Below are 26,567 nucleotides of genomic sequence, written 5' to 3' on the forward strand. Positions count from 1 at the left end.
CATTGCTATCCAAGCAGTCTGACTCTAGAATCCATGGTGTAGCAAAGAAAGTACAATTTTGTAATACTGTTATAACAGCCTGTAACAATGTGTATGAACACAACAGAGGGACTTTTACTTTTCCTCTTTCTTTGTGGTAGATCAGAAAACTTACATAATCATTACCCCCCAAAACTATGATAATCATCTGAATTATTAGAATATGCATATATATGTATTGGGCTTTTAAAAATGCAGTAACATGTCATTTTAGTAACATGTCATTTTAATGTTGCAGTTTAACTTTATGAAAGCTCTTTTTTGTTTACTATATATCATTACTTATTGGAGGGTTTGTATTTTAAAAGTTGGCTTTAATAATTATCATAAAAATGTTAGCTTGGTTTAAAATATAACCCATTACTTAATTTGTTTTGAAATGCTAAATAACATTTTGTATTTTGTAGAACCTACTGTAGTACCAACCACTTCTGCAAGAATGGAATCACAAACCACAAGCGCTTCCATTAATAATACAAATCCATCTACCTCTGAGCAGGCCTCTGATACTGCTTCAGCTGTCACTGGTAGCCAACCCTCCACAGTGTCAGAGACTTCAGCTACTCTTACAAGCAACAGTATGACTGGTATTTCTACAGGAGGTATGTAAAAAGAAGATGGGCTAGGAGGGGCTCTCTGTTAGAAAAAATGTTGTTTTTAAGATTTTTAGCTATGTTAGCAAGAGCCTAAGTTACCAAAGTATCATAGTTCAGCTGAAAGGGATGGGGAGAATTGAATGGCTGACACCAAAAATACGAGCAACAAAAGAAAAATAGAGGTAGATTGGACTTCATCAAAATTCAAAACTTTTGTACATCAAAGCAAATTATAAGAAAATGAAAAGAGCCTACAGAGTGGGACAAAAATATTTGAAAATCATGTATTTGATAAGGGTCTAGTATCTAGAATATATAAAGAACTCGCACAACACAACAATAAGGACAAACAACATAGTTTTAAAATGGGCAAAGAGTTTACATAGGTACTCTTGCAGAGAAGATGTACAAATGACCAAGAAGCACGTGAATAGCACACTTATTAGGGAGATGCAAATCAAAACCACAATGAAATTCCACTTTATACCCACCAGAATGTCTGTAATCAAATGAAGCAAAACAGAAAGAACAGGAAATCAGAAGATAACCGGGGCTGACAAAGATACAGAGGAACTGGAACTTTTGTGACTATCTGATGGGAATGTAAAGTGGTGCAGTTGCTATGGAAAATATTTTGATGGTGCCTTAAAAAGTTAAACATAGAGTTACCGTATGACCCACAGTTCCATTCCTAAGTACGTATCCAAAAGAATTGAAAATAGGGATGGAAGTTTTAACAAGTTTGGTGGTGTCCATTTTCCCAGTTTTTTTGATTGTTTATTCTTTCGATATCATATCTAAGAAACTGTTGCCTCACCTAAGATCACAAAGATTTACTCCTATGTTTTCTTTTAAGAATTTTAAAGTTTTAGCTCTTACCTCAGATTATTTCTTATGTTTCATTTGGCAGTGATATCTCTGGTTCTTTTCTGTCAGCAGTTTAACTGGGCCTTAAACTAGCCTTCTTTCTCTACTGGACACTAGCACAGAGATGGGAACTGGCTGTTTACTAACAGGGACATCTTAGACCCTGTAGCTCGTAGGTTGACTGTATCACCAATAATAATAATAATAATAATAATAATAATAATAATAATAATAATAATAATAATAATAATCACCATTAATAATGAAACCACTATATATTTTTCTGTCATTTTTTTGCTTTTAATAAGATCACATTTAATTCTTACAATATCCTTATAACTTACATAGAACAGACTGGAAAATGCTTGTGTGTGGATTAGACCTCCCTTCCCTGGAAAACTGAGGACAGTATCCAAGGAGATTTCCCAGGGGTGTCTTTTAAATACATTCTTTGGGGGAAAAAATGTAGGCACAAGTGAATAGGTTAACTTTTATTTCATTTATTGAGTGCATACTTTATCCCCAGTAATTTACTGAGTGTTTTATATGTTCTTTTATGTTTTATCATTTAATCTTTAAAACCTTTCTTGTTGTTAATATTACCCTTCCCATTTCAGATTTGAAGAAATCTGGGAACTTAAGTACTTTCAAGGTTAATAGTCTTAGAGGCAAAGATTTGAACTCTTCTCATTCACACTTTTCTCCTGCTAGCTCCTTGTACCCTATGCTCTTTGTACCTTTTATCTAGATATGAAGTGACACAGTCCCAGCTTTATTTCAGGTAGTCGCAAAGCTTTTGTTTATTTCTTTTTTTAGAACCCTTAGAATTCACATTTAATCTATTAAGTAGCAGCTTCACTGCCTGAGTGGCCTTGTCATGATGTTATTCTATATATTAATGACCACCTTTGGGATGGACTTGCTCGTGCTGTATTTCTCTAGAGTAGGAGAACCTTGTTCCAGGCCAAATTGTTCCTCTGTATAAACCTGATAGAAGCACATACAGATACTTAGACTACATCAGGGGCACCAGAGAAATTATCAATTTTTAGTGGACACTCTGTGGACTTTTAATTTTAATAAAAAGGCAGTGTTTTATTTACTTAATCAGGTATCTTTGTATTTCACCTCTATGGCAGTCTTCTTTAGTCACTGACTCTTGAACAGGTGGAGATTCAGTTGTCTTTACTTTGGATTGCTACCCTGTTTGAGCAACACAGAGGTTCTGGACTGTAGGAAAATAGGTATTAATTTAATTAGAAGCCAAAACTGTACCCTAAGAAGTAGAGCTATAATATAAGGCCAGTCTTCTTTTTGAGGCCACACTGTTAATCATCTAACCCCTTAAATATGTGTTCAGCCTTAAAGATATTTATAATATTATAGTCATTGTGCTTTGTATTTGAAATAATTGAAGACAAAGAGGGCAAGTTCTTCCTAAACAGAAAAATGTCAGATCTTTCATTTCAGTCGTGGTCCTAGCAGTCCATGTAGCTCTTGCTCTGGGTACGGACTCTTCTCCTGAGTCTTAGAGTTACACGTAATCCTCAAATAACTGGATTTGTAAAACTAAAGTATCATTGTTGGAAGGAACCATGAAGGTCATTTATTCTATCCACTGGATGGATTTAGTGTCCCAAAGGTTTTCAGTCTTCTTTTCTGAAGTAACACACAATAAATGACGATATTTACTTGTATAACACTTTGATATGGGGACAGAGATACAACCCTGAAAATGTTGTAGGAAGTTCCTGTAATAATGTTATTTCTACAGATATTACAGCCTATAGGAAATAGCTACTTAATGTTTGATTCAGCATAGCTAAGATAGGCTATTGATCATTCCTCATACGCTTACTGTAACTGTCCAGGTTATTCAAGAAATTTGGAATAAAATGAATGAAAGTGACATAATTATAGAACTATGTATCTACTATAATTTATAAGTAAACAACTTACTGACTTTTTTTTTTTTTGTTACAAATTACTTGTAATATTTAACCTCTCAACTGATGCTAATAAGGTAGTACTAATTCCAGGAGGCAATTAGAGATTAGTAAAAATTTGTACAATTTTTTTCTAAGTTCAGAGACTCCCAAGTTAAGAACCTTTACAAAAGGGTTCAGGAAATTAGCCTAAATAGGCCAGACTAGGACCTTGGAAAAACAAAAACAATATACAGAGATTTAGAGTAGAGGTACTGCCTTAGTCGGGTTTAGATCACAGACCTTGCCCAGAAGAGAATCAGCAAAGGCAAGATAGGACCAGGATGGGAGGGCAGACCCAGGAGCACTACCAGGGAGGTGAACTGCAATAGACCCATCACCCAGAGCCTAAACATCCCCACCACATTCATTTATGTGAGCTTGTAAATTCCCTTTATTGTTTTAGCCAGTTTTGATTGGATTTTTGTATTATTTGTAAACAACCAGAAGATTCGTAATTCCAGCAGAAATTAGCTACTAGTACTGTGAGCCAAACAGGAGCAGGGTATCTCTGGTATTGGTTACTCTAGAAGTAAGGCTAGGACAGTGGTACTCCAGACTTCTGAGGAGATGCCTCAGGGGTCACATTGGGGTAGGGGAAGGGAAAGACAGGGCTTTGAGTGTTCTACTCTTCTAATTTTTATTTTTTAAGTAAAAAATTTTGACTCCATTTTTATCCATTTTATATAGTTTCCACATAATATGTGGTTTGAGGAAAGGGTGCTGTTTTTTTAGAGGAGTTTGAAACATTAGGATAGACCTTCTGGGAACACTTGCTGTTCTTCTGTCGTGGAAGAGCATACCTCCAGAATAACTCTGGGCAGGTGGCAGAGTGCATAGTAAGGACTCACGTGTTTCATACCTGGAAGATTATCATCTTTTCTAACAACAACCGTATAAGGCAATTATTGCTACATTTAATAGGTGAAAAAGAGGTTAAATAACTTTCCTAAGGTCACATTGCTCAGGACTACTAGAAAGGCTCAGGATTAGAAAGGCTCAAGATTAGAACTCAGGTCCATCTGACTGCATGCTTTTTTCCCCACTGCTCAACATGAGTCACTATATTATTAAAAGAGACCTTTAATTTTCCACGTAGTAGAGTCTTACCATTTCTTATGTTCTGTTGGGTCTGAGTTTAGAAGCCAGAAGAAGGGAAAAGAACATTGGAAGTTTGTGAGACTTACTTAGCCAGATATGCTCTGAGATGGGTGGTTATGTCTTAAGAAGATAAGATTTTACCACCTGCATTAGTAGGTGGGCATTATGTAGGGATGATTTTATAGTATTAGAGGCTCATGAAGCTCAGGAGCAGAACCTTGCCTTTGTTACATATAATGGAAGGACTCGCATAGTTTTTTAGAGTTTTTAAAATGCAGTTTAAAATTAGTCATTTATTATGACCTAGGAAAAGGCGAACTATTGCCACATTTAAACGTTGTGATAAATATAAGCCTCTTGGAGAATTTAGGCTTTAAGGAAAATCCCAGTGAACATCACTGTCTGAAATTATATGATATGTGTATTAAGAATGTGGCTATTTCACATCATTAGTTACAGACATTTGAATTTACTAAACATTTCTTATTTACTTATTTATGCACATATACACATTTAAACATATATATGAAATATATACTTATTTTTTACACAGTGATATTTGATCATTTGATTATTCAGTGCATTTTTTCATTTCAAGATGACTCGAGGAGAACTACATCTAGTGCTGTAACGGAAACTGGCCCTCCTGCAATGCCAAGGTTACCTTCCTGCTGTCCCCAGCACTCACCGTGTGGAGGGTCGTCACAGAATCACCACGCGTTAGGACATCCACACACAAGTTGCTTTCAGCAGCATGGCCACCATTTTCAGCATCATCACCACCATCACCATACTCCCCACCCAGCTGTCCCAGTTTCTCCTTCCTTTAGTGATCCTACTTGCCCTGTGGAAAGACCTCCACAAGTACAAGCACCTTGTGGAGCAAATACTAGCTCTGGCACCAGCTACCATGACCAGGTATGTGGAAATTGATGAGTTCTTAATTTTTTAAAATTGTGATTCTTTCAGGAGGAAAAAAATAAAACCCTAATGGTAAATTTTATATACTAGGTAAGTCATTCTTATTGCCCATGCAAAAGTGGCCTAATTTAGTGATCTCTGACTTTTTAAGAAAATTAAGTATCTAGGATTTTCTGATGGTGTATTTATTTCAACTAATTGAGGGGGCCAGGGATGTGGAAAATCAGAAGTGGTATTATTTTTTATTCTGGAATGGTTTTTGCTGTTTTTAGTTAAATACACATGTCATTAGGATTTTATTTTAAGCAAAGAGTTGAAACTGCAGTGCCAAACTAATTCATGAGAAATTGGGAGATTCTCCTAGTTTTTTCTCCTCTGCCTCTTATTCTGGAGCCTCCCTATAATCTCCACTCATCTAGAAATTAACAGCCTTCTCAGATGCAAACCTATGACATAGTTTCTCAGGAACAGATGAGGTTTTTAGTTTATTATTAGTGAGTGCTTGAAATGTCAGGTCATATTAAATTAGTATTGGTGATCACATGGAGTACAGAAAGTGAGGTATTATGTGTTATATTAACTTTTGCTCTGTTGTCTCTGTGTATAATTGTGATAAACCTAGGTGGTGCGTTTTTTAAAAAAATAAAACATGGTAATTTGCAAGTAAAACTGTAGCTGACATATATGCTAAAAAAAAAAGTGTGCTGGAAAAAAAATCAAAAAGAAATTTGGAAAAAAAACCAAGCACAATTAAAAAGAAATTTGGAGGAACTGCTTTACTGGACCCTCTGACCTTTCCTAAATTACTTGCTTCATCTGAAAAAATTTTGAGTAATTATAGGTAGAATCTCTTACTGTTTTGTGTAAAGTAGAAATGTAACCTAATCACTTATCTCTAAGTAGAGGTATTTGGGTACAAGAATTATCAGCAGGATCAGGCATTTGGTGGTGATAATGGGTATGAAGAACAAAGAGTGAGGTTTCGGAGATGTGAACAGTTTGAGATTTATATAGATATTTCTAGGACTCTGAAATTGGCCACATTCTCTTGAGATCACCTCACACAGTTTCCAGTTGAGACCTTTGTAGACACAGCAGGAAGTTGAGGAAAAGCAAACTGATCTGAGGATTTATAAGTGTTGGTGCTTATGATTGAGTCAGACTGGAGATAGGCAGAGAAAGATTGGGAAGGATTAGGCTTGGCAACAGAGGAATTGCAGTGGTCATCTGACTCTCTATAGCCTACTGCACCTTTGGATATAGCTTCCTCTTTTGAGAGACTAGTTTAATTAGTGTTATGCATGACTTAAAATCTACGTAAAGTAACATTTGCCATCTTGCTTATCCTCCTTTTTCCTTCTAGAATAAGAATTGAATGAACTGTTGGAATTGTGAGGAAGAGAGTTCTCTTTGTTAGTTTTTCCCCTTTTCTTTTTATTCTCTTCTTTTAACTTTACCCTTGGTTCCTTCTAGGAGGACCTTCACCCTACTTTACTCACTCTCTGGGAGTGTTCTTAATACTGACTGGAGAAGAAGATAGGAAATTTGTTCACCTTCATAGTATGTTGATATTCCAGTCCATTTGCCAAATTTTAGCCTAAATAGGAAAGAACAAAAAGAATTTGAAGCATAAGTAATAATTCACAATCTTAAAGTATTATTCTTAAACCTTATTTATCCAGAATGAGGGCATACATTGTATTTGCCAACTCAAAAGAAAGAGGCCAGATATTTACTTACTTGATTGTAGACACATAATATAGAAAATGAAAGTAGCTCTTCCTTTTCACCTTCCCACAGCTTCTCCTGTACCACCACTCCCCTTCCCTTTTAGCAGCCAGACTTAGCTTTTGTTTCTCTATCCTCTGAGCTGGGAGCCCATTGAAAGTACAAAGACCATTATGGTTCCTCACTGGACTCTCTTGTGTGACCTGGCCTTCTTATAAATGCATTACCTAGCTTTCTTCACCTCCAGCCCCTCAGCCTCCAGTATTGAACAGTTAGTTCCTGTATATGATTCCATAGTAACATCTTTATTTTATTTGATCACATTTTTAAAATTATAGCTACACTGAACACTAAACAAAGGCTTGTATTTAAAATACTTAAGAATATAATGAAGCAATCCTGTTTCTATAATCTGCTCTGGAATAGAAGGTAAAGTCTTTTACTTAGGAGTTTTTGAAGTCCTCTGGGGAAAAAGCTTAATTACTTTTGAGTAGAAACAGAATCTAGACTCTAGTCTATTTTCCATCTTAGTAAATGGGTCTTCCCTAAAATCATATAATCACATTCCTAATAAAAGAAATCATGGTTTAATCCCCCCCCCCCTTTTTTTTGACAAGTGAGAAAGGTTATGAGGCAAAGCTAGCTCATGGTTTGAATAATCTTAGGCCCGTTGTTATCTTGGATAATATTTGCACTATTACAGTTTCAGTTGAATGCTTGCTATGTACAGTTTAAAAACGGGACAGACAGGTTTTACCTGGAACCTTAATGTTTTCAGTGGTATAATTATGTTTTCCAAAGGAGTTGTAAATTACCAGTCAGAATTTTGGGGTAAAGGAGAATATGGAAGTATGGTTTTCAAGTTTTTCTCTCTAAGATCTAGATAATGGAAGAGAAACAGATCTTAAAATAATATATTAACTTTTGTTCATCTTACAGCATGATCTCATGCTTAATTTAAAAAAATTAAATTTCTAATTTATTACAATAATATAATAATTTTTACAATTCAAGATATACATAGTATTTTCTTGGTGCTCAGTAGGTCTTCACACAAAATTTTTACCAGTTTTAAATTCATAGGTTCTGTTTTTCTAGATTGTATTAGGAGTATTTTTGAAATATAACATGAAACAATGTTTTGACCAGATGTTAGGAAGATAAAGTATAGTTCCTCTTTATACAGCAGGCATTGCCAGTAGACCTGAGCAACAGTGGCATCAGAAGTCATGGAAGTGGTGGTTTTCATGGAGCATCTGCATTTGACCCCTGCTGCCCTGTTTCTTCTTCCCGAGCTGCAATCTTTGGCCATCAGGCTGCTGCTGCTGCCCCGAGTCAGCCGCTGTCAATAGATGGTTATGGATCAAGCATGGTTGCGCAGCCCCAGCCCCAGCCCCCTCCACAAGCCTCACTGTCATCATGTCGACATTATATGCCACCTCCTTGTAAGTATAAATAACAGATGAAGAACTTAGAGGCATATAAATGAAGCATTGTATTCTCCTCCATGAAATAATCTTTCAATAATCCTAATTTATAAATTTTTATTATTTCCTTGGCCTAAGAATGGGGTGTATTTTCCCATTTCATCCTCCCTTTACCTCACAGACCCAAAACAGTCTTCTAAGTAAAAAGAGCACATGTTGTTTTAAAAGGTCATGAAAATAATAAAAAAAAATCAGTTTGTCTATTTTACATTTTAACATCTAGATTTTAATATCTATGAACTCAAAGTACATTGAATAGCACCTTAGATTTCTAAAAAGGAAATTTTAAGGAATTTACATTTATCCTTTAGGAGTAAAAGGAAATCTGAATGTTTGGTAGCTGTTTCTATGCATAGGAAAGTAAATTTTGACTAAGAATGCTGAAGCTTAACTGAGGCAAAAGAGAAAATTCCTTGATAGAAAGCTTGCCATTTGCAGAAAGGTTTCTATACTCATTTGATGCAAGCATTCCATTCTAAAATAGAATCAGACAAGGGGGCAGCTGGGTATAGCTCAGTGGTAGAGCTCATGCTTAGCATGCACGAGGTCCTGAGTTCAATTCCCAGTACCTCCATTAAAAACAAAACAAAAAATGTCGGGAGAAAAAAAAAAAAAAAAAAAAAAGGAAGTAAAATGGAATCAGACATAGCTTTTCTAAAAAAATTGAAATCTATGAGCTATCATAAGAAATGAGAAATACCCTTAGTCTGTGTAACAAATATTTATTTACTACTCTGTTAAATCATAGATTAATAATAAAATAGAAACCTATTAAATACTTTGGTTTAAAAAAAACACTGAAAATTCATGCCAGAAGTAAACTAGAAAGTTGGCAAGGAAATTTACTTGTTCTGATTACATGCAAGGGATAATTTTCAGTTAATGTATCTTAGATTTCTTCTTCTACTATAATCTTTAAAATCTAAGTCCTACGTACACAGCTAGAGTCAATCCAGAATTTGTACAGTGAAACCTGGTGATATATCATTTATCTTTTCAATAATGGAACTTAGAATTTTAAGTGTAAGGTAAAAAGCAGGTTTTGAAGCAGAGTTAGTTTTTGCAAATCATTGACCATTGGGCAAATTCTGTGAACACTGGTAAGATGTACAAGCTATTCTGTATTAGTTGTTGCTATTCATCTTTAATTGATCATCTTTTATTGGAAACTCAAAACGGGTGGTTTTCTGCGCCTCCCCTTTAAAAATAATAAATTAAAGCAATTTGTGAGTGTATCCATTCCTTTTTTAGTCCTAATAAAATAAATATTTTAGATTTAAACTTTTTTACTTTTATCATAAAAACAACTTATGTACATCCTAAGAAATGGAAACTGCAGAATGATATGAGAAAAAAATTTTTAATTGAAGTAGAGTCAATTACAATGTGTCAATTTCTGGTGTGCAGCACAATGTCCCAGTCATGCATATACATACGTATATTCATTTCCATATTTTTTCATTAAAGGTTATTGCAGGATATTGAACCTAATTCACTGTACTATACAGCAGAAACCTTTTTTAAAATCTGTTTTTATAAAATGAGAAATTAAAAACCCTTCTCTCTTCCCACTAATCCTAATACCTCAGAGGTAGCAACTGTTTATAGCTTATTATAAAACCTTTCAGAAATCTTCTTTGTACACACAAAAGTGTATATATATATATATATATGTCTCTTTAAAAAAATGGGATCATATGAAACATTGTATTTGCCTCTTGCTTTTTCATTTTTTGATTTTTGGGTTTTTTAATTTAATAATACATCTTAGATTTTTTTTCCATATTAGCCCCTAAAAATCTAGCTTATTGTTTTTAATGCTATCATCATATTCCATTATATATTAAATTACTCCTCTGTTGATGGACATTTAAATTGTTTGTAGTCTGTCTGTAGGATAACTTCCTGGGAGTGAAATTGCTAGATTTAAATGACATGTTGAACTTTTTAGGAAGCAAGGTCAAGGACTTTTTTTTTTAATCGGCAAGAACACATAAAATAGAGAAGGGAAATGGTTATGGGAATGCAGAATATGTCACCTTTGTACAGTGCGTATTTAGTAATTGCTTTGTTTAGATAATGAATTATAATGATGGCTGAAATTTTCACCACACACACAAAAAAGTGGTGGCTATGTGAGGTGATGTTAATTAACCTGAGTGTGCTAATCATTTTACATAGTATCCAAATGTCAAATCATCATATGGTACACTTAAAATTTTTAGTTATATTTATTAATTATACCTCAATAAAGCTGAAAAAGAAATAAAATGAATGAGGAGTTAAATTAATTCATTCTAAAACAAAACTTCAAAGTTTTGTGATATTTGTGAATATTATTTCCTGTAATGATTATAGAAATAGAAAACTTTAAAGTGAAACTGGAAAAAAAATGCTCTAAATTTAAGGAAGGATATAGTTAACAATAATAAAACATAGTGACTCTTTCTGATAATCAAGAAGTACTGAGCTTTGTAACTTCTTGGAGTATAACATTGATTTGAAAATGTAACTTTTAGAAAATCAGTTTTAAAGTATGTCTCACAACTTATATTGAGCTTAGTGAAAGTTTCCTTTAAATACATGCTTGCAGTTTCCTTTGAAAATATGGCTGAATGACCTAACTTTCACCCCTGCTGCATGAATCAAAGAAGTTGATATTGAAGGCAATCATTCTGTAATGAAACTAGAGAATCACTATAACTCTGTACAATGCTACAAAGAAAATCTTCCAGATAAAATGAAATTAGGGTAAAATCCAAAGAGGAGACAAATGTATTTCTAGTAAACAGATGCACATCTTTTAGAGTAAGAGAGATGTGTATTCCTCTGAGGGACCTTTCAATAGTCACTTTGGAACATAAGAATTCAAAATGAAGAAATGGTCGAAGCCATTTTTTTTTTAAGGCTATTTTCCATGGCAGGTTCCTGGCAAATATCCCTCTTTCTTCTTAATATAGCACGGGAAAAAGCGTGGAGCAGAGATCAGCAATGAAAGAGTATCTTTGGAGACTTGTCTAGGAGGACTTGCAAGTTCCTTACCTCTCTGTAGTGCTCTATAACCAGTAAATCATAAAGGAAAACAAGATTTATATATTTATAAATATGTAATTTGTACATTTGACTACACAAAAGTGAAAAACTTGAATATGGCAAAATAAAATTAACAGAAGGCAATTTGAAAAAAAATTTATACTACCTCTGACAAAGCTTCCATGTATACAAAGAATACTTATTAATCAGCAAGAAAAAGGTAAATAATAGGCTAAGAATATGAATAGATAATTCAGGGAAGAAATGTAAGTGATTTATAAATACAAGATTTTTGTCCAATTAGCATTTTAAAAATTTAGTGATAATGTAGGAGTAATTAGGCAGAAACGCTTATGCACTGTTGATGGAAATTAATTATGGTCAGATTTTGGGAAGGATATTTTGTCAACTAATATCTGAATGTAAATTACTGCCTCAGACTCAACTACCTATAGGAATTTATGCTAGAGAAACTGTTGAGTAGTGTGTTGTGTGCATGTGCATGCATATATGAAAGAGAGTGAGCACAAGAGGAATCATACACACAGATGTTTATTGCAGCTTTGGGTTGCTTTCAATTTTTATCAATTGGTGATTTTGTCAATAAATTTTGATTCATTCCTGTAATAGAATGCTGTGAAGCTGTGCATGAAGTAAAGCTGTGTTATATTGACATGAGAAGATATCTAAGATTATTCAAAGAAGAAAGCAGGTTGCCAAGCAGAACTAAGCAGACTGAAGCATTGATAAAGTATTCATAAAAATTAAATACGTGCTAATATGTTTGTAAAATATAGTAGGAATGCATAATGCCAGTATATGCCCAACTCCATGGTGCCTATCCTTTTTTTTTTTTAACAGATGCTTCTTTGACAAGACCACTTCATCATCAAGCCTCTGCCTGCCCCCACTCTCATGGAAACCCTCCTCCTCAGACTCAGCCTCCACCTCAAGTGGATTATGTTATTCCTCATCCTGTACATGCTTTCCATTCTCAAATATCTTCTCATGCAACATCTCACCCTGTGGCACCCCCAGCCCCAACTCACTTAGCCAGTACGGCTGCACCAATCCCTCAGCATCTTCCTCCCACACACCAGCCAATTTCACACCATATTCCAGCCACCGCACCTCCAGCACAGAGACTGCATCCTCATGAAGTGATGCAGAGGATGGAAGTTCAAAGGAGGAGGATGATGCAGCATCCAACGTATGTTTTTTGTTTTTAAAAAGATAATCACACGTTATTTCTTCTCCTTCTATTTCTATTAGTCTTTAAAACTATAAAATCTTTAGAGTGATATAACTATACTAAATCCTCAACTCACTAGGAAATTCTTTACTAACCAGAATCTTTCTCTGTCTTATTCTGAGTTGTAGGTATTGACAAAACACATTTATATTGGGTTATTTAATGAAATCAAAGCATTTTCAGGATATGACTTGTGGTCATTTATTTTTACAAACCAATCTCTTGATTATTTCTTCAGTATTCCAAACTAAAGATTAATGTTAAAATTAAAGATCCTGAATAATAAGATATAAAGCTATTAAAGATTTAATTTGATTTATTTTATGTTACCAACCAGAGGGAAGAAGAGTATTAGTAGAATTTTCAACAACTGGCATTGAAACACCAGTCTTCTTACCTTAGTTTATTTATAAATTTGAATATTAAAATATCATATTCCCCAAACATTATGAAAAGACTGTAATTGAACTTTTTGTTTTCTTTTGAAAGTTCAAGATCTGATTTTCTTTCAATAATTTGCTTTTCCTGTTTATTTTATTTTTATTTTTATTTTGGAGGCAGGAGGTAATTAGGTTTATTTACTTATTTACTTTATAATGGAGGTACTGGGGATTGAACCCAGAACCTCATGCAGGCTAAGCACGTGCTCTACCACTGAGCTATACTCTCCCCTAACCAGGATCTGATTTTCTAATTCAGGGCAACATACTTTGTTGGTCTTACTCTGCCTGTCTGTTTTTGTAAATAAAGTCTTACAGGAAAGCAGCTACACTTATTTATGTATGCATTGTCTGTGGCTTCTGTCATGTTACAACAGCTGGGTTAGGTAGTTGTGACAGAGACCACGTGGCCTATAGAGCAAACCATTCTAACTACTTGGCCCATACAGGATGCTCACAAAACTCTCCATCTAATTAATGACCTGGAACTTGTGTAACTTCTTCCTTTACTTACATAACTTAAGATTATATTCAGAATGTCTGGTTATTGCTGTCGTTCTAGTATAGTGACCCTTTATACAGAAAGTTGCCAATTTAACATTCATATCTTCCAGTGTCTGGAAAATTACTTGTTCTAAATCATTAAGATTAGACATGCAAAATCTATAAATGGGTTCAAAACTGTTAGAAATTAAGAATTATATAAAAAGTGAATCTCTGAAACTGTTTTTCTTTTAAGTGCCCTTTGTCTAGAACTTCATGACCATTTACAGTAGTATATTTGACTTTATACTACAAAGAGAAAATGTAATAAGCTGGGATGCCAAATAAAGAGTGTGAATGGAGCTAATACCAGTTTTTTCCAGATATGTTGACATGTATTTGCATGTATTTGAAAAAATGCACAAGGTTAAAATTTTTTTTAATACAAGGTTTATCCATTAAAATGGATGAATGTTATTACAATATAAAAGTGAAGAAAATAGTTTCCATTTTCCTGCCTTGTATGTTTATATAAAATAACTTCTTTAAGCATTTGCTGTAGTATTAATTTTTAAAATATTTTCATTTAGCTCCTGTTATTCTATTTGAAATATCTCTTGTATGGAAGATATACAAAATGATGTTAAAACTCTCTTTTCCCTTGGATGATGTTTAAATTGGAGGCATTTTTATAAATGAACAGTGAGAATTTGTGGGATTATGGTTTATTGATTTATTAATAATTAAATTATATTCTTTAATTGTTAGAGAATTAATTTCATCACTAATCTATAGATGTTTGTAATATTAATACTAGACTGTTTTTTCTACATTAAGAAATAACCAATTATTCAATTATTTCCAGTGGTCTTTTTGTGTTCTGTGTTTCCAGGCGGGCACATGAACGCCCCCCACCCCATCCACATAGGATGCACCCAAACTATGGTCATGGGCATCATATTCATGTGCCTCAGACTATGTCTTCACATCCTCGACAGGCTCCAGAGAGATCTGCCTGGTCAGTATTGTGTTTATTTCAAAGCTATGCTCAGTAGTTTATGATTAAAAACTTGGAAGAGATACTCTGTGGTGGAATGCCATACAGAAGGGTGATGTGGAGAAACTGAATTCCAGCTTAGCTGTGAAGCACTGTCTCTGGCAAGTCATAGAGACCTGGAGAGGAGAGTAGGAGCTTGAGTTCTGGGGCAGGGAACCATGTCAAATAGGAGTAGTGGCTTTGTTGTTGTTTTTCAGGTATCTACCATCAGAAGTTAACTCTAAATGGACCCTAGTTTTCACAACTTCTTTATCGATGCCCCTCCCAACCTTTGAACTCAGATTTGCTTTTCAACCACTAACCCCTGGTGTTCTCAGTGAAATTCAGCCTGCGTCTTCCTAGGCTTGTTTCCTAGAGAAGTGGAAGCAGATTTACATTAATTTTCTTTCTGGATCCGTTGTTTGTAGGTAGTCGTTCAGATCTTGTTCCACAGTAACTTTTGAGGCAAAACAGAAAATGAGAATACATAAATGAAGATTTGGCACTTAACCAATTTTATTCTTTCTAAAATTTTGTTTACCCTTGCTTTATAAGGTATAGAAGTGTCTACTCTTGTAATTATCCTTGATGCCAACAACCCAGAGACACTACCCAACAAATGAAAGCCCTGGGAGCAACATTCATGTAAACTCTATTCTATACGCTTCTCAAGTAGAATGAGACTTTTAGATTGGAAGGAACCTTAGGGGCCATGCATTGTATTTTCTTCCTTTGTAAGATGTGAAACTGAATGCAAGCTTTGCTCCTCATGATCATAAAATAGAATTTTTGAGTTTTAATTTCCAAAATGAACTTGAAATTATTAGTTATATCCTTTGGGCTAAATTATCTTTTTTTCTCAACTAAGTTAAGAAACTTCAGGTTACTTTTAAAAATGTAAACATACTCCCCCCATTTCTGTTGAAAATAAAGACAGTGTGAGGATGTCTCAAAGTTAAGCTGTTCTCATCCTTGTCAGGGAACTGGGAATTGAAGCTGGAGTGACTGCAGCTACTTACACGCCTGGAGCATTGCATCCTCACTTGGCCCATTACCACGCACCACCTCGACTTCATCACTTACAATTAGGAGCTCTTCCTTTAATGGTAAAATACGAAAACTTCAAAATTCTGACATATTCTTTGAAAACTATTCTTCCTTTTCTAAATTAAATATTTTACTGAAAATATTTTTAACATATTAGTTGTTGATAGATGTTTTAGTAGAGGTTGAGAATTATTATTAGATGGGAATTGTCCTATATAAAGGTATTAGATATATTAGAATATGTATTTGTATTTGCATTTATACCAAGATGGCAATCTTGATCCGCTCTCTCTAGAACGTGTGCTTTATTTTGTTATAAGTGATAATGGGTCTGTTCTGATGCATTCATACTTTATTTTCTGATCAGCAGAAGGACTATACTAATTCTGTACATCTGGTTTGAACAGGTTCAGATTTTTGTTAATACCAATTTGAGTCCTAAAGAACAAGTTTAGCATAAATTGAGTCTTCTCTTTATAATACATATTATGCAGTAGAGAGAGGTGAATAGTTTTGTCTTGTGTGGGTAGAGGCACTGCAGAGGTTTCCAAGACACTTTATTATACATGCAACTTCTAAACAGGCTTTGGAATTGAAAATGATGATTTAAAGTGGTTACAGTACGTTAAGAGCTTTTAAATAGCATAAGCACAAGGAACTCCAAGTAAGTTGGTATTTCTACATCTTAGGGGTAAGGATCACTCAGCAGTGAGAAATCTGCCCTGCCAAGAATCTAGGACTCGGGAAAGGGGAATCTCTTTATCACATTTTTGTGGTTAAGTGATTTAATCAGGTTGTAGTAGATAAACCGCTACCTCATCTGTGTGGAAAATAGATTTCAGGGTAGGAGGAAGGATCCTAGTTAGGACATTATAGTAGAAGAGATAAAAGTTGGTGAATGCCTGGACAAAGGCTGTGGCAGTTGGCATAAAAATGATGGGATACATTTGAATAATATTTAGGATGACTCCCAGATGTCTAGCTTAGGTTATTAGGTATATGCTGTTGCCATTCACTAAACTGGAAACTATTAGGTGAGGGTTTAGGGAAGGAGTTAGATGAGTTAGGTTTTGGACATACTGAATCTGAGATAACTGTGTATCAAGGTGGAATGTCCAGTATGAAGTTAAGTGTATGGGCTTGACCTGCAAACTATAAACGAACAAGTTCATACTGTATAGCACAGGGAGCTATATTCAATATCTTGTAGGAATTATGGTGAAAAAGAATATGAAAACGAATGCATGTGTGTTCATGTGACTGAGCATTGTGCTGTGCACCAGAAATTGAGACAATATTGTAAATTAACTATACCTCAGTAAAAAAAATATAAAAACTATATATAAATATACATATATAACTATATATAAACTGATATCCAAGTTAAAGATAGGTTGTGATCTATCAATATATAATATATATGTGTCACATATCTGTCATTATATATATAAATCTATGGAAGAGGATTAAATTCCAGGAAAAATGTTCAGACTGACAAGAGGTTGAAAAAACCTTGGAGAATAATAATTCTATATTTAAATGATAATACTGTAACGTAAAACAAAGGATGCTAAGAACCATCTAGAGAAGTTGAGGAGAAACCAGGTTAGAATAATGTCAAAATAATATGGTCAGTAGTGTTTCACCACAAAAAAATAAAGCTTAAAAAATGTTGAGTGCATGTGGCATTGAGTGGTTATATTGGTAGTTTTTGTCAGAGTGATTTCAGTATGGTGAGGAATGGAGATGGGGTGTGTCCTAGATTACAGTAAGGGAGGTGAAAATGTGGAGATAGTGAACATGAGCTATTTGCTTTATAAACTTGGCAGTGAAGGGAAAGTGGGAAATAGTGTTCGAATTTGTTCCAGCTTAAAGAGGTGATTTGAGTTTAGAGAAACTTGAAAGTAATTTTAGAAATGCATATTAAAACAAGGTGATAAAGTTGTTACAAAATATACAAATTTTAGGTTTAAGACAAAACAGCATTAGAGAGGACTTGTTTGAAGATATAAAAGAGAGGGGTGGGTAGCAGTTAATTAAGGATGACCCAGGGTGGGGAAGCAGGAGAAGATGGGCACAGGTGATAGAGCTTATCTTTGAATAGGAAAAAGAGGAAGGTCACCCATGAAAACTAGAGGGAGGGGTTAGGGAGGGTTACAGGATATATGTGGTGTAAGTATGTGGGGGGCAGGGGCTTTTGATTTATCCTTTTTCTTGGAGATGTGTAGGAAGTTAGGTTATCTGCTTAAAGCTGGATACTGTTGATCTTGATTATAAGGAAAGTTGCAGATATTTAAATAATAGGGTATTTGAAGGTGAAAAGTTATTGCTCACTTTAAATTCTTTTCCACATATGAACTGTCTTTTAAAGCTATAAAACTGCTAGGGGTATGCTGTGATTCAGTGCTGATTAAAAAATAATTTGGGAGATTTATTTATACAGATGAAAGAATGGTGCTCTGTCCCAGAATCTCCCTTTCCTAATACTATGGTCAACTCTTGTTAGTCACCATAGTTATGTTCTATAAAGTTCTGCAAACGCTGAGGAAGCAAATATTGAACTTTTATTCCCCAGATAAATACAGTGCTAGGTTACTGCAATCCTTTGGTCACAACCAGTCAGTTGATATATAACCTTATTTTAATGTGTATTTCTGATTGAAGACACTATATTTGACATATACTGTTGATTCATCAACATTGAACTCGTGACCAGCAACACCATAACTCAGGCCTGAAAGAAGCTTTATCAACACATATTTTCTCCATAAGGCATATCACAGCCTTCTTGCACTGAGGAACACTAGCCAGCACTTTAAGTATTATGTTTGGGGGCCATCTTAAACAACAAAGTTACCTATAAAAAGCACAAAAATGTGAAAAACATTGCACTACATAGACTGCAAAAAAGACTTGTTTACAGTGTAAGAGCTGAAACAGGTAAGCAGAGTCTTGTTTCTACCTCAGCTGAGGACATACATGTTGGGCAACTCAAATTTTTTGCTGTGCTGTGCAGGTCCAAGAATGACAGTGAGAGCACAACTATTAATTTTAGAGTTAGAAATAAATTCTGTCAAGTAGGTGAATTCACAAAAGAGATCCATGAACATGAATAATGAGGATTGGCTATACCTAACAAATATTTAGAAAATTTAAACTTTATTTTAACTTTTAAACTGTTAAAACTTTCACTAACAGAACCAAACCGAAAAAGGAGCAAGGGTACCTTTGGCTAATATAGAGTTAGGGGAAGGCAAATAAAATTTTTATCTTGAAGTTAAGTTTTGTTGGAAATTTTTATTCATTTTTATATCTTAATACCATTCAATTTCTCTGAAATTGACCAGAAATTATGAAAATTTTGCTCTTTATACATTTAGGCTACTAAGAGCATCAGTCTTAGGTTTGAGTATTTTCTACTTAAGATTCTTTGTGCAAAATAAATCAACTTAGAATAAACCTGTTATGAAATAGCTATTTCTTTTTTCCCTTCTGATTATAATTCAGTAGTATTATAAAAGAAATTATTTTTGAAGAGGAATCTCTCTTACAGAATGCTCCTTTGGAGTTGTGTATACTTACTGAAGTTGAATTTTGTGAGTAGTTGAAAGGAGAGAATTGAGTGTCTGAATTATTCAATGTTAACAGTAAAACTTGGGCCTATTCTTAACTGATATAGCCTATCTCTTCTATTAAAATAGGTTCCTGACATGGCAGGCTATCCTCACATTCGTTACATTTCATCAGGATTGGATGGAACATCATTCAGAGGTCCTTTCAGGGGCAATTTTGAGGTATGTAGTAAAATTAATGATGTTTGCTACAGTGTCTTTCACGCAAAGAAAGAATGTATGTATTATTAGTATTTGTAACTGTAGGATCGCTACAGTGGCTGGGGATCAGAAGGCGGCAGTAAAAAATGTCTGAATTTCTGATTTTGCCTCTAGGGATTATTGTAGAAGGGTTTGTAAGCAGTATTAATCTTAGTGTCAAAAATTATTCAAGTATTTAAAGAAGAGTGAAATATCTAATATAGAACAGAAATTTATTAAATTAATCTAAATATCAGATAAAGAACCATACCACTAAATGTGGGAGAAAAACCTTAATGCTTTCAGTCCAAACTTAATTTTTAGAGAAGCATTGCTGGAAAAAAAGAAATCTCAGTAATTCACTTTGTAGCTAAATATCTTCTTTGAATTTTATGTAAAGTTTTGTTTCTTCATGTCAGCTTGGAAATTGGAGTCAGTGGATCTTAGAACTACTGTTTGATTTGTTTCCCTGTTTTACTAGAGTGATTTCGTCCTCTACGTGCATACATGCTTACTGACTTGTGTAGTACCATGTGGTAGTATTACATTGCCCTAGTCTGTAAGGATAACGTTGCCATGCACTTTAGTAAGCTGAGAGAGAATTATACACAGCCATTTGCCTTAACATATATGGCTTTTGAACATTCTATTTACATTGCACATTTTGGCTTTTACAGTATTGACAGTGCTATTCAAGAAATAATCATTCTGGCTTTTAATACTAGTCATTCTTCACCTTCAGGAACTTATTCATTTGGAAGAAAGATTAGGAAATGTTAATCGTGGAGCATCCCAGGGGACAATTGAAAGATGTACATATCCACATAAATACAAAAAGGTAAGAATTTATTCTCTGAAATACCTACATTATTATTGAAGTGCATAATATTTATTACTATGGACTTTCTCATAATATATATGAAAGCATGTGTGACACTTCTGAAAATTGTAAAGCACTGTAGAATTTAAAGAATCTTTTGTTCAGTAAACTTACCTGTTGAGTGCCTACCAAAAAAATAAAAAAGAAAAATTTAAAAAAGAAAATAAAGATATTATGGACTTTCTTTGGGTTTATGGAGTCTAGCAACTACATTTTTTATTACTGAAATAATACATGCATATGGTTTTTAAAAAATTGAAAGTATGAAAATACATATTCTGAAGTCTCTTACCCTGCAATCCTGGTCTTCCTTCCCAGAAGAAAAATAATGGTTAAAGATTTCTTATGTAATCTTCCACATATGTTTATGCATTTATAATAATGTGCATATGTATATATTTTTCTTCCACTTTGAAAAATATCACAAAGGAGTTAATATGCACACGGTTTTATACATTTTCGTTTCATTCTATATCTGCACACACAGATCAGCCACATTCTTTTTAATAGCTTATACAAAATGCCATCATACAGTAGTACCATAATTTAACTAGCCAGTTATTTTGATGGATATTTAAATTGACCTACATTTCTTGTATTGTACCCTCAATTCCGTATGTAGTATTCCAGCTAGAAATTATGGAGTAGACATGTTAAATAAATGTTTTTCAACAAACAACAAAGTTCTATAGAGAAAAATAAAGTATTAAAATTATTATTCTTTGTATTTTTCATTCTTTCTCTAAGAATAATAATGAGGTGTTATTAAATTTAAGTTCTTTCAACTGTCTAAACTAATTAACATTAATTTTTTAATTAATTAATGTTATTTGAAACATTTATTACTAAAATAAAGTGTTCTAGCTGTGGTCATGATGGGACAAAAATAGTGTATATTATCCTAATGGTGGATTAAAAATGAGAAATTTCAAACTGATGAATTTCTGTTGCTTTCAATTTTGCTTTTGATGCTGATTATGTAAGTGTCTTAAAAGAACACTTAGTTGATGATTGTCACTTAATTCATCCACTAATTCATGAGAGTTGTACCTGGGGTATAAGTTGTGGGTGAATGGGTGGTTTTGTTTTGTTTTGTTTTGTTTTTCAAATAAACGCAGACTTTACTCAGTTGTTCAATAATGTCATCTCTACTAATAAGGTAACAACTGATTGGTTCTCACAGAGGAAACTGCACTGCAAACAAGATGGGGAAGAAGGGACTGAGGAAGACACAGAGGAAAAATGTACTATCTGTTTGTCTATTTTAGAGGAAGGTGAAGATGTGAGGTAACTAGACATTAATTATCTAAAATCCACTGTCAAAACTACACAAGAGATTTTGTTTGAAAGTAGACCAGAAACCAAATAAAGATTAGTCCTGGCATAATTGTATATTACCGGTTTCTGAATTGCCTTCTTATTGTGAGTGAATGAAAGAATAAAAAGATTAAAGTCTATGTATTTCCAACAAAGGTGGGGATAGGAAATATACTCCCTGTTTTAGGCCACACCACGACTTGGCCAGGGAAATTTTGTGGTCAAAATTGTCCTCCATAAATCTTGCAGAAAGTAGAATTTGAGAAGCTTTGGAGGCCAAGACAGTTAGATTAATGTATTCTCCAAAACTTTAAGAGGGGGGATCCAGATTAGCTCCATGCTGTTGTTTTATAGCATCTTTTATAATCTTGTCCTAAAATTTCCTCTCAACTTGTCAGACTGTTTTCTTCTTGCAACTTTGTGACTTAGAAAATATTATTATGCTAACCAAATATTAATTTTAGGCTTTTCTTTTTATAATCTCCTAAATAATTGTTTTGTTCCTATTCTGGTTTTTCTAATGTAACATAATCTTATATGAAACAGGCTCTATAACATATATAACAACTTTATAGTAATTTTGTTGCCCTAGTTTATAAGGAGAGCTTTATCATATTTCTTCACTTGGCTGAGAGAGGAAAAAATTATAAACAACTCTCTACCATACCACATACAGGCTTATTTGAAAACTGTATTTCCCGTGACGATTTATAAATATGGATAATATTTTTAACAATAATTTTGACAGTATTGTGCCAGGAGTAATTGGAACACCTCCTTTTAGCTACTATTGTTGCAAAATGTTAGGAAGTATGAAAATGTATGGCAACTCTTAACAGTGGATGGAAGTAGAAAAGGACACTTAAGTCAGTAACTTTTATCCTACTGTTATAGATTTAATATTACCCTGTTATTGCAAGGAAGCTTTATTTCTCAATTTCTAATTGATAACTTAGTGTAGCGTACAAAGTAAACATCTCTTTTAACCTACTTTTAAAAGAGTAGCATAATATTAAGTGGATAATATCACATGAAAACAATCTCAAACAATCTTATTGACCTTTAGTCAATCACGGGCTTAAAGTTTAATGTATAAAGATCCTCTAAACAGAAAGTAATATTATTATTAAGACAATTTTTAATCAGTATGACATGGCTGCTATATATTTACAACATTAAGTTCTAAGGTTTCTGAGAGAAAATTAAATATTTTTGAAAGTACTTCACAAATGTAATAATTTGATATTAAAAATATATTTGCAGTATTATATTACATGGACCATATTGCCATCTCCATTGCATTGGCAGATCATGTATAGAAACAAAGTTGGAATAATTGCCAGTGTAGTTGTTCTTAAAATTCTTGAGATTTTATATAATTTGATTCCATAGCTGTGACAGTTAACTATATCGCTCAGTGTTAATTTAATGTAGGTGTAACTCTCATTAGAGAGGATTTTTTTTTTACGTAAGAGAAAGAGGTTTAGTAACTTCAAAATATGACTGAATTATTACATGTATCATTTGTTTAAAAATACATGCCATGTGCAGTTGTCATAAAACTAACTTGCTTTTTGTTTTGTTTGCCTATAATAGACGCCTTCCCTGTATGCACCTTTTCCACCAAGTGTGTGTTGACCAGTGGTTGATTACCAATAAGAAGTGCCCCATATGCAGAGTGGACATTGAGGCCCAGCTGCCAAGTGAAAGTTGACACCATGTTTCAGAACTCTTGCCCCCACCCCTCATTCCCATCCTCCTGGTACTGCAGTCAACCAAAGATGGCATGACTTACCTGCGCAGATTTGGAAGCCTTGAACTTAGAGTGCTGTCTCTGCTATATGGTACAACTAATGCTAGACCTACAGTTTATGTATACAGTTGATTTTGATGTATTTATAAAAGCTTTTTTTTCTAGATTTGACATTTTTCCTGTATCATTTTACTGTATTTTTGCATGGTTCCTTGTATTGCATTTCTTTGCACATATTATGGGCTTATGACCCTAAACTTGCAGGCAAGATTAGCTGCTTTAGTAAGTAGAATTTTGTGGTCTTTTTGTTTTTTACATAGTACCAGGTCTTGAGAATTATGAATTTTTTTATCCATTACTAACCTTTAATTTAATCAATCATGTACTTTAGTTTAATGTGTAAAGATCCTCTAGAAGATGATAATATTGTGTATTAAGACATTCCTTAATTAGGACAAAATGGCTGCTGTATATTTACAATATGGAGTTCTGAGTTAAATACCACCCTTAATACTGGGAACAGAACACAAACCATATTCAATCAGATGCAGGTGGTATTCACATCACCAGAGTGATCAATAGAAATTTTCTTGGTGTATCCTTTTCCTTTCAGCACAATGCAGATAGAGTTGAATATTGATATCATACATTTAGACTGCTGTTCTGATTGTATTTATCTTTTTTCCTACATCGTTTAGAACTTTATTTCCCAGATTCAATTTTTGCTGCTGTGAAACAGCTCTGATGAACACTAAATATTAATTTCAATTAGCTGGATTGTATATACTTGCAGATTTAATGAAATTTTAGGGAAATTGAAGAAGACATGTAGAATTTTATTCAGTCTTCTGCTAAGCACGTATAGTAAAGATATCTGCTTATGTTGATTTTATAAACACATTCAGTCAGGATTTAGAATTGCAGTCATTGGCAGGTATCTATGCATTCATAGAACTACTAAAGGTCCCAGGATCACTTTTAAAGGGATTTTTATTAGTTTAAAGACAAATAAAGTCAGCTGAATTACATGTCTCTTGTTTTATTTCTCTTTAAACTTGAAAACAGTAAATCTGCAGATACTGTGAGGCACAAATTATACTGTCAACCTACTGTTGCTCTGGTTTTAGACTCCCACTTCATACATTACCAAGAGTCGATCACTGATATAAAAGTTTTAATTTCTATAGTTAAAATTTACTGCATAATATAGAATATTAAAGTTAAGTTAATGTACTAACATTTCTCCTTTGGAGAAAGTTTTAATCCACTTCAGGATGCATATTATCAAGATACTTTCATATACAGGATAGCCTAATTTTATTTGTCTAAATATGCTTAATACACCCCAGATTGCAAATGCATCAGTCAGTAACATCACTGTCTGTATGTGGAAGACATGTTCCCATGGATCATATGTGAAGATGTCAATAAGCTTGCATTAAGCCACCTGCTTTGTAAGTGGATTGATTAATAAATAACTTATATTTCTATTGTCTTTGTGTTTCATAATTAGTTTTTATAAAACAGTTTATATTAAATATCTTGGAATTCAAACATAGTGATTTCACTCAAGTTGATACTTGCATAATTTGTTGTTTGTATTCATTCAGTTATGACTGCTTGCCCCTTTTTTGGTATTGGTAAATGTTACACTGATTTTGTCAAAATCAACGTGCTTCAACATAGAATGTGTAGAGATGGAGGATGGAGTATGGTTAAGAGATTTGGATATAAAATACTATTTTTAAAAAGAATACTTGATTAAGCTACAGTTGTAGAAGGGTGTAGCGGGGAGACAGAAAGGAGACTTATGTCTGCCATCTTACTGGGAAAAAGAGCTAGTAGCCTGTGTTGGATGTAGGACTTTACCACTGGAAAACTCAGGGTCCATGCTGAGAGATAAGACAGGGAGAATACTATACAATGGAGTCCTCTTGATGTTCCCCAAAACACAAGTACAGATAGATTTCTCTATTTTTTAGTATTACATGAGATTTAGATACACAACTACCTGTTGACTTGTTTAATAATTGCTACTGATTTTTTTAATACAGATAAAGCGTCATTACTTTAAAATGTATTTAATGCAAGTATTCATAGCATATACCTGAACTGTTAAAGCAGGAACTTATTAAACTACTACAGTTAATTACAGAAAAATGTGATTAGTAATGAACCAAGTAAGGAAGAAAATAATTTTTAGTATTTTAATTTTTTGTGCTTTGTTTTGGTGTCTTCCATATCCTGCTATATCTTATGTCAAAATGAAAATTTCAGTGATAGCTGTCCAAATACTTTAAAATTCTTTTGTCAGCAAATTCTTATTTTCATTGTTAATACACAAATGATAAACTGATATTTAAAATATATTTCTTATTTGGTGACTTTATTTTAGCTTCTAGCACACTTCATCATTTGAACCATAACAATTTGACATACAGAAAACCAGCTCTGTTTTTAAAATGGTATTTGTAACACAAATTAAAGTGTAAACTCTGTGGACATTTCTAGTTTTTCATGAATGAAAATAACTTAATTCTATAGGAAATGCATCCTGATTTCTAATTTATCTTCCAGAAACCTCTGGAAACACAGTAAATTTTCTTGCTTATTCAGGACTTCACATGTCACAGTATTGGGTATATCCAGGTTGAAATACTTTCTCTCAGTTAAAGATTTCAGTCATTTCCCTAAATTTAAACATTATGTCCAAAACAACTATTTATTTCTTAAAAAAATAAATGTTACTAATTTTGTGGTTGGGCTTGCTGGGGACAATTTCTTTTCTCT

The 26,567-nt window shown here is 33.6% G+C and overlaps 1 protein-coding gene across 8 annotated transcripts in view; it reads left to right on the top strand.

Annotated features, from left to right (window-relative positions):
- RNF111 (ring finger protein 111) overlaps positions 1-25,272 on the top strand; it is a 77,423-nt gene extending 52,151 nt beyond the window's left edge. For 2 of the 8 annotated variants that reach the window (XM_010969441.3, XM_010969442.3), the window contains exons 5-14: positions 447-641; positions 5,187-5,506; positions 8,424-8,682; positions 12,619-12,967; positions 14,798-14,950; positions 15,948-16,074; positions 19,717-19,809; positions 20,570-20,665; positions 21,867-21,994; positions 23,621-25,272. In XM_010969441.3, coding sequence (XP_010967743.1) covers positions 447-641; positions 5,187-5,506; positions 8,424-8,682; positions 12,619-12,967; positions 14,798-14,950; positions 15,948-16,074; positions 19,717-19,809; positions 20,570-20,665; positions 21,867-21,994; positions 23,621-23,738 — 1,838 coding nt within the window. In that variant the 3' untranslated portion in view covers positions 23,739-25,272. The remainder of the gene's footprint in view (positions 1-446; positions 642-5,186; positions 5,507-8,423; positions 8,683-12,618; positions 12,968-14,797; positions 14,951-15,947; positions 16,075-19,716; positions 19,810-20,569; positions 20,666-21,866; positions 21,995-23,620) is intronic. The other 6 variants (XM_045506245.2, XM_045506246.2, XM_010969443.3 and 3 more) reach the window with 6 other exon arrangements.
- The last annotated feature ends 1,295 nt before the right edge of the window (positions 25,273-26,567 follow it).

This window comes from Camelus bactrianus, chromosome 6 (genome assembly GCF_048773025.1).
Source record: "Camelus bactrianus isolate YW-2024 breed Bactrian camel chromosome 6, ASM4877302v1, whole genome shotgun sequence".
NCBI lineage: Eukaryota > Metazoa > Chordata > Mammalia > Artiodactyla > Camelidae > Camelus > Camelus bactrianus.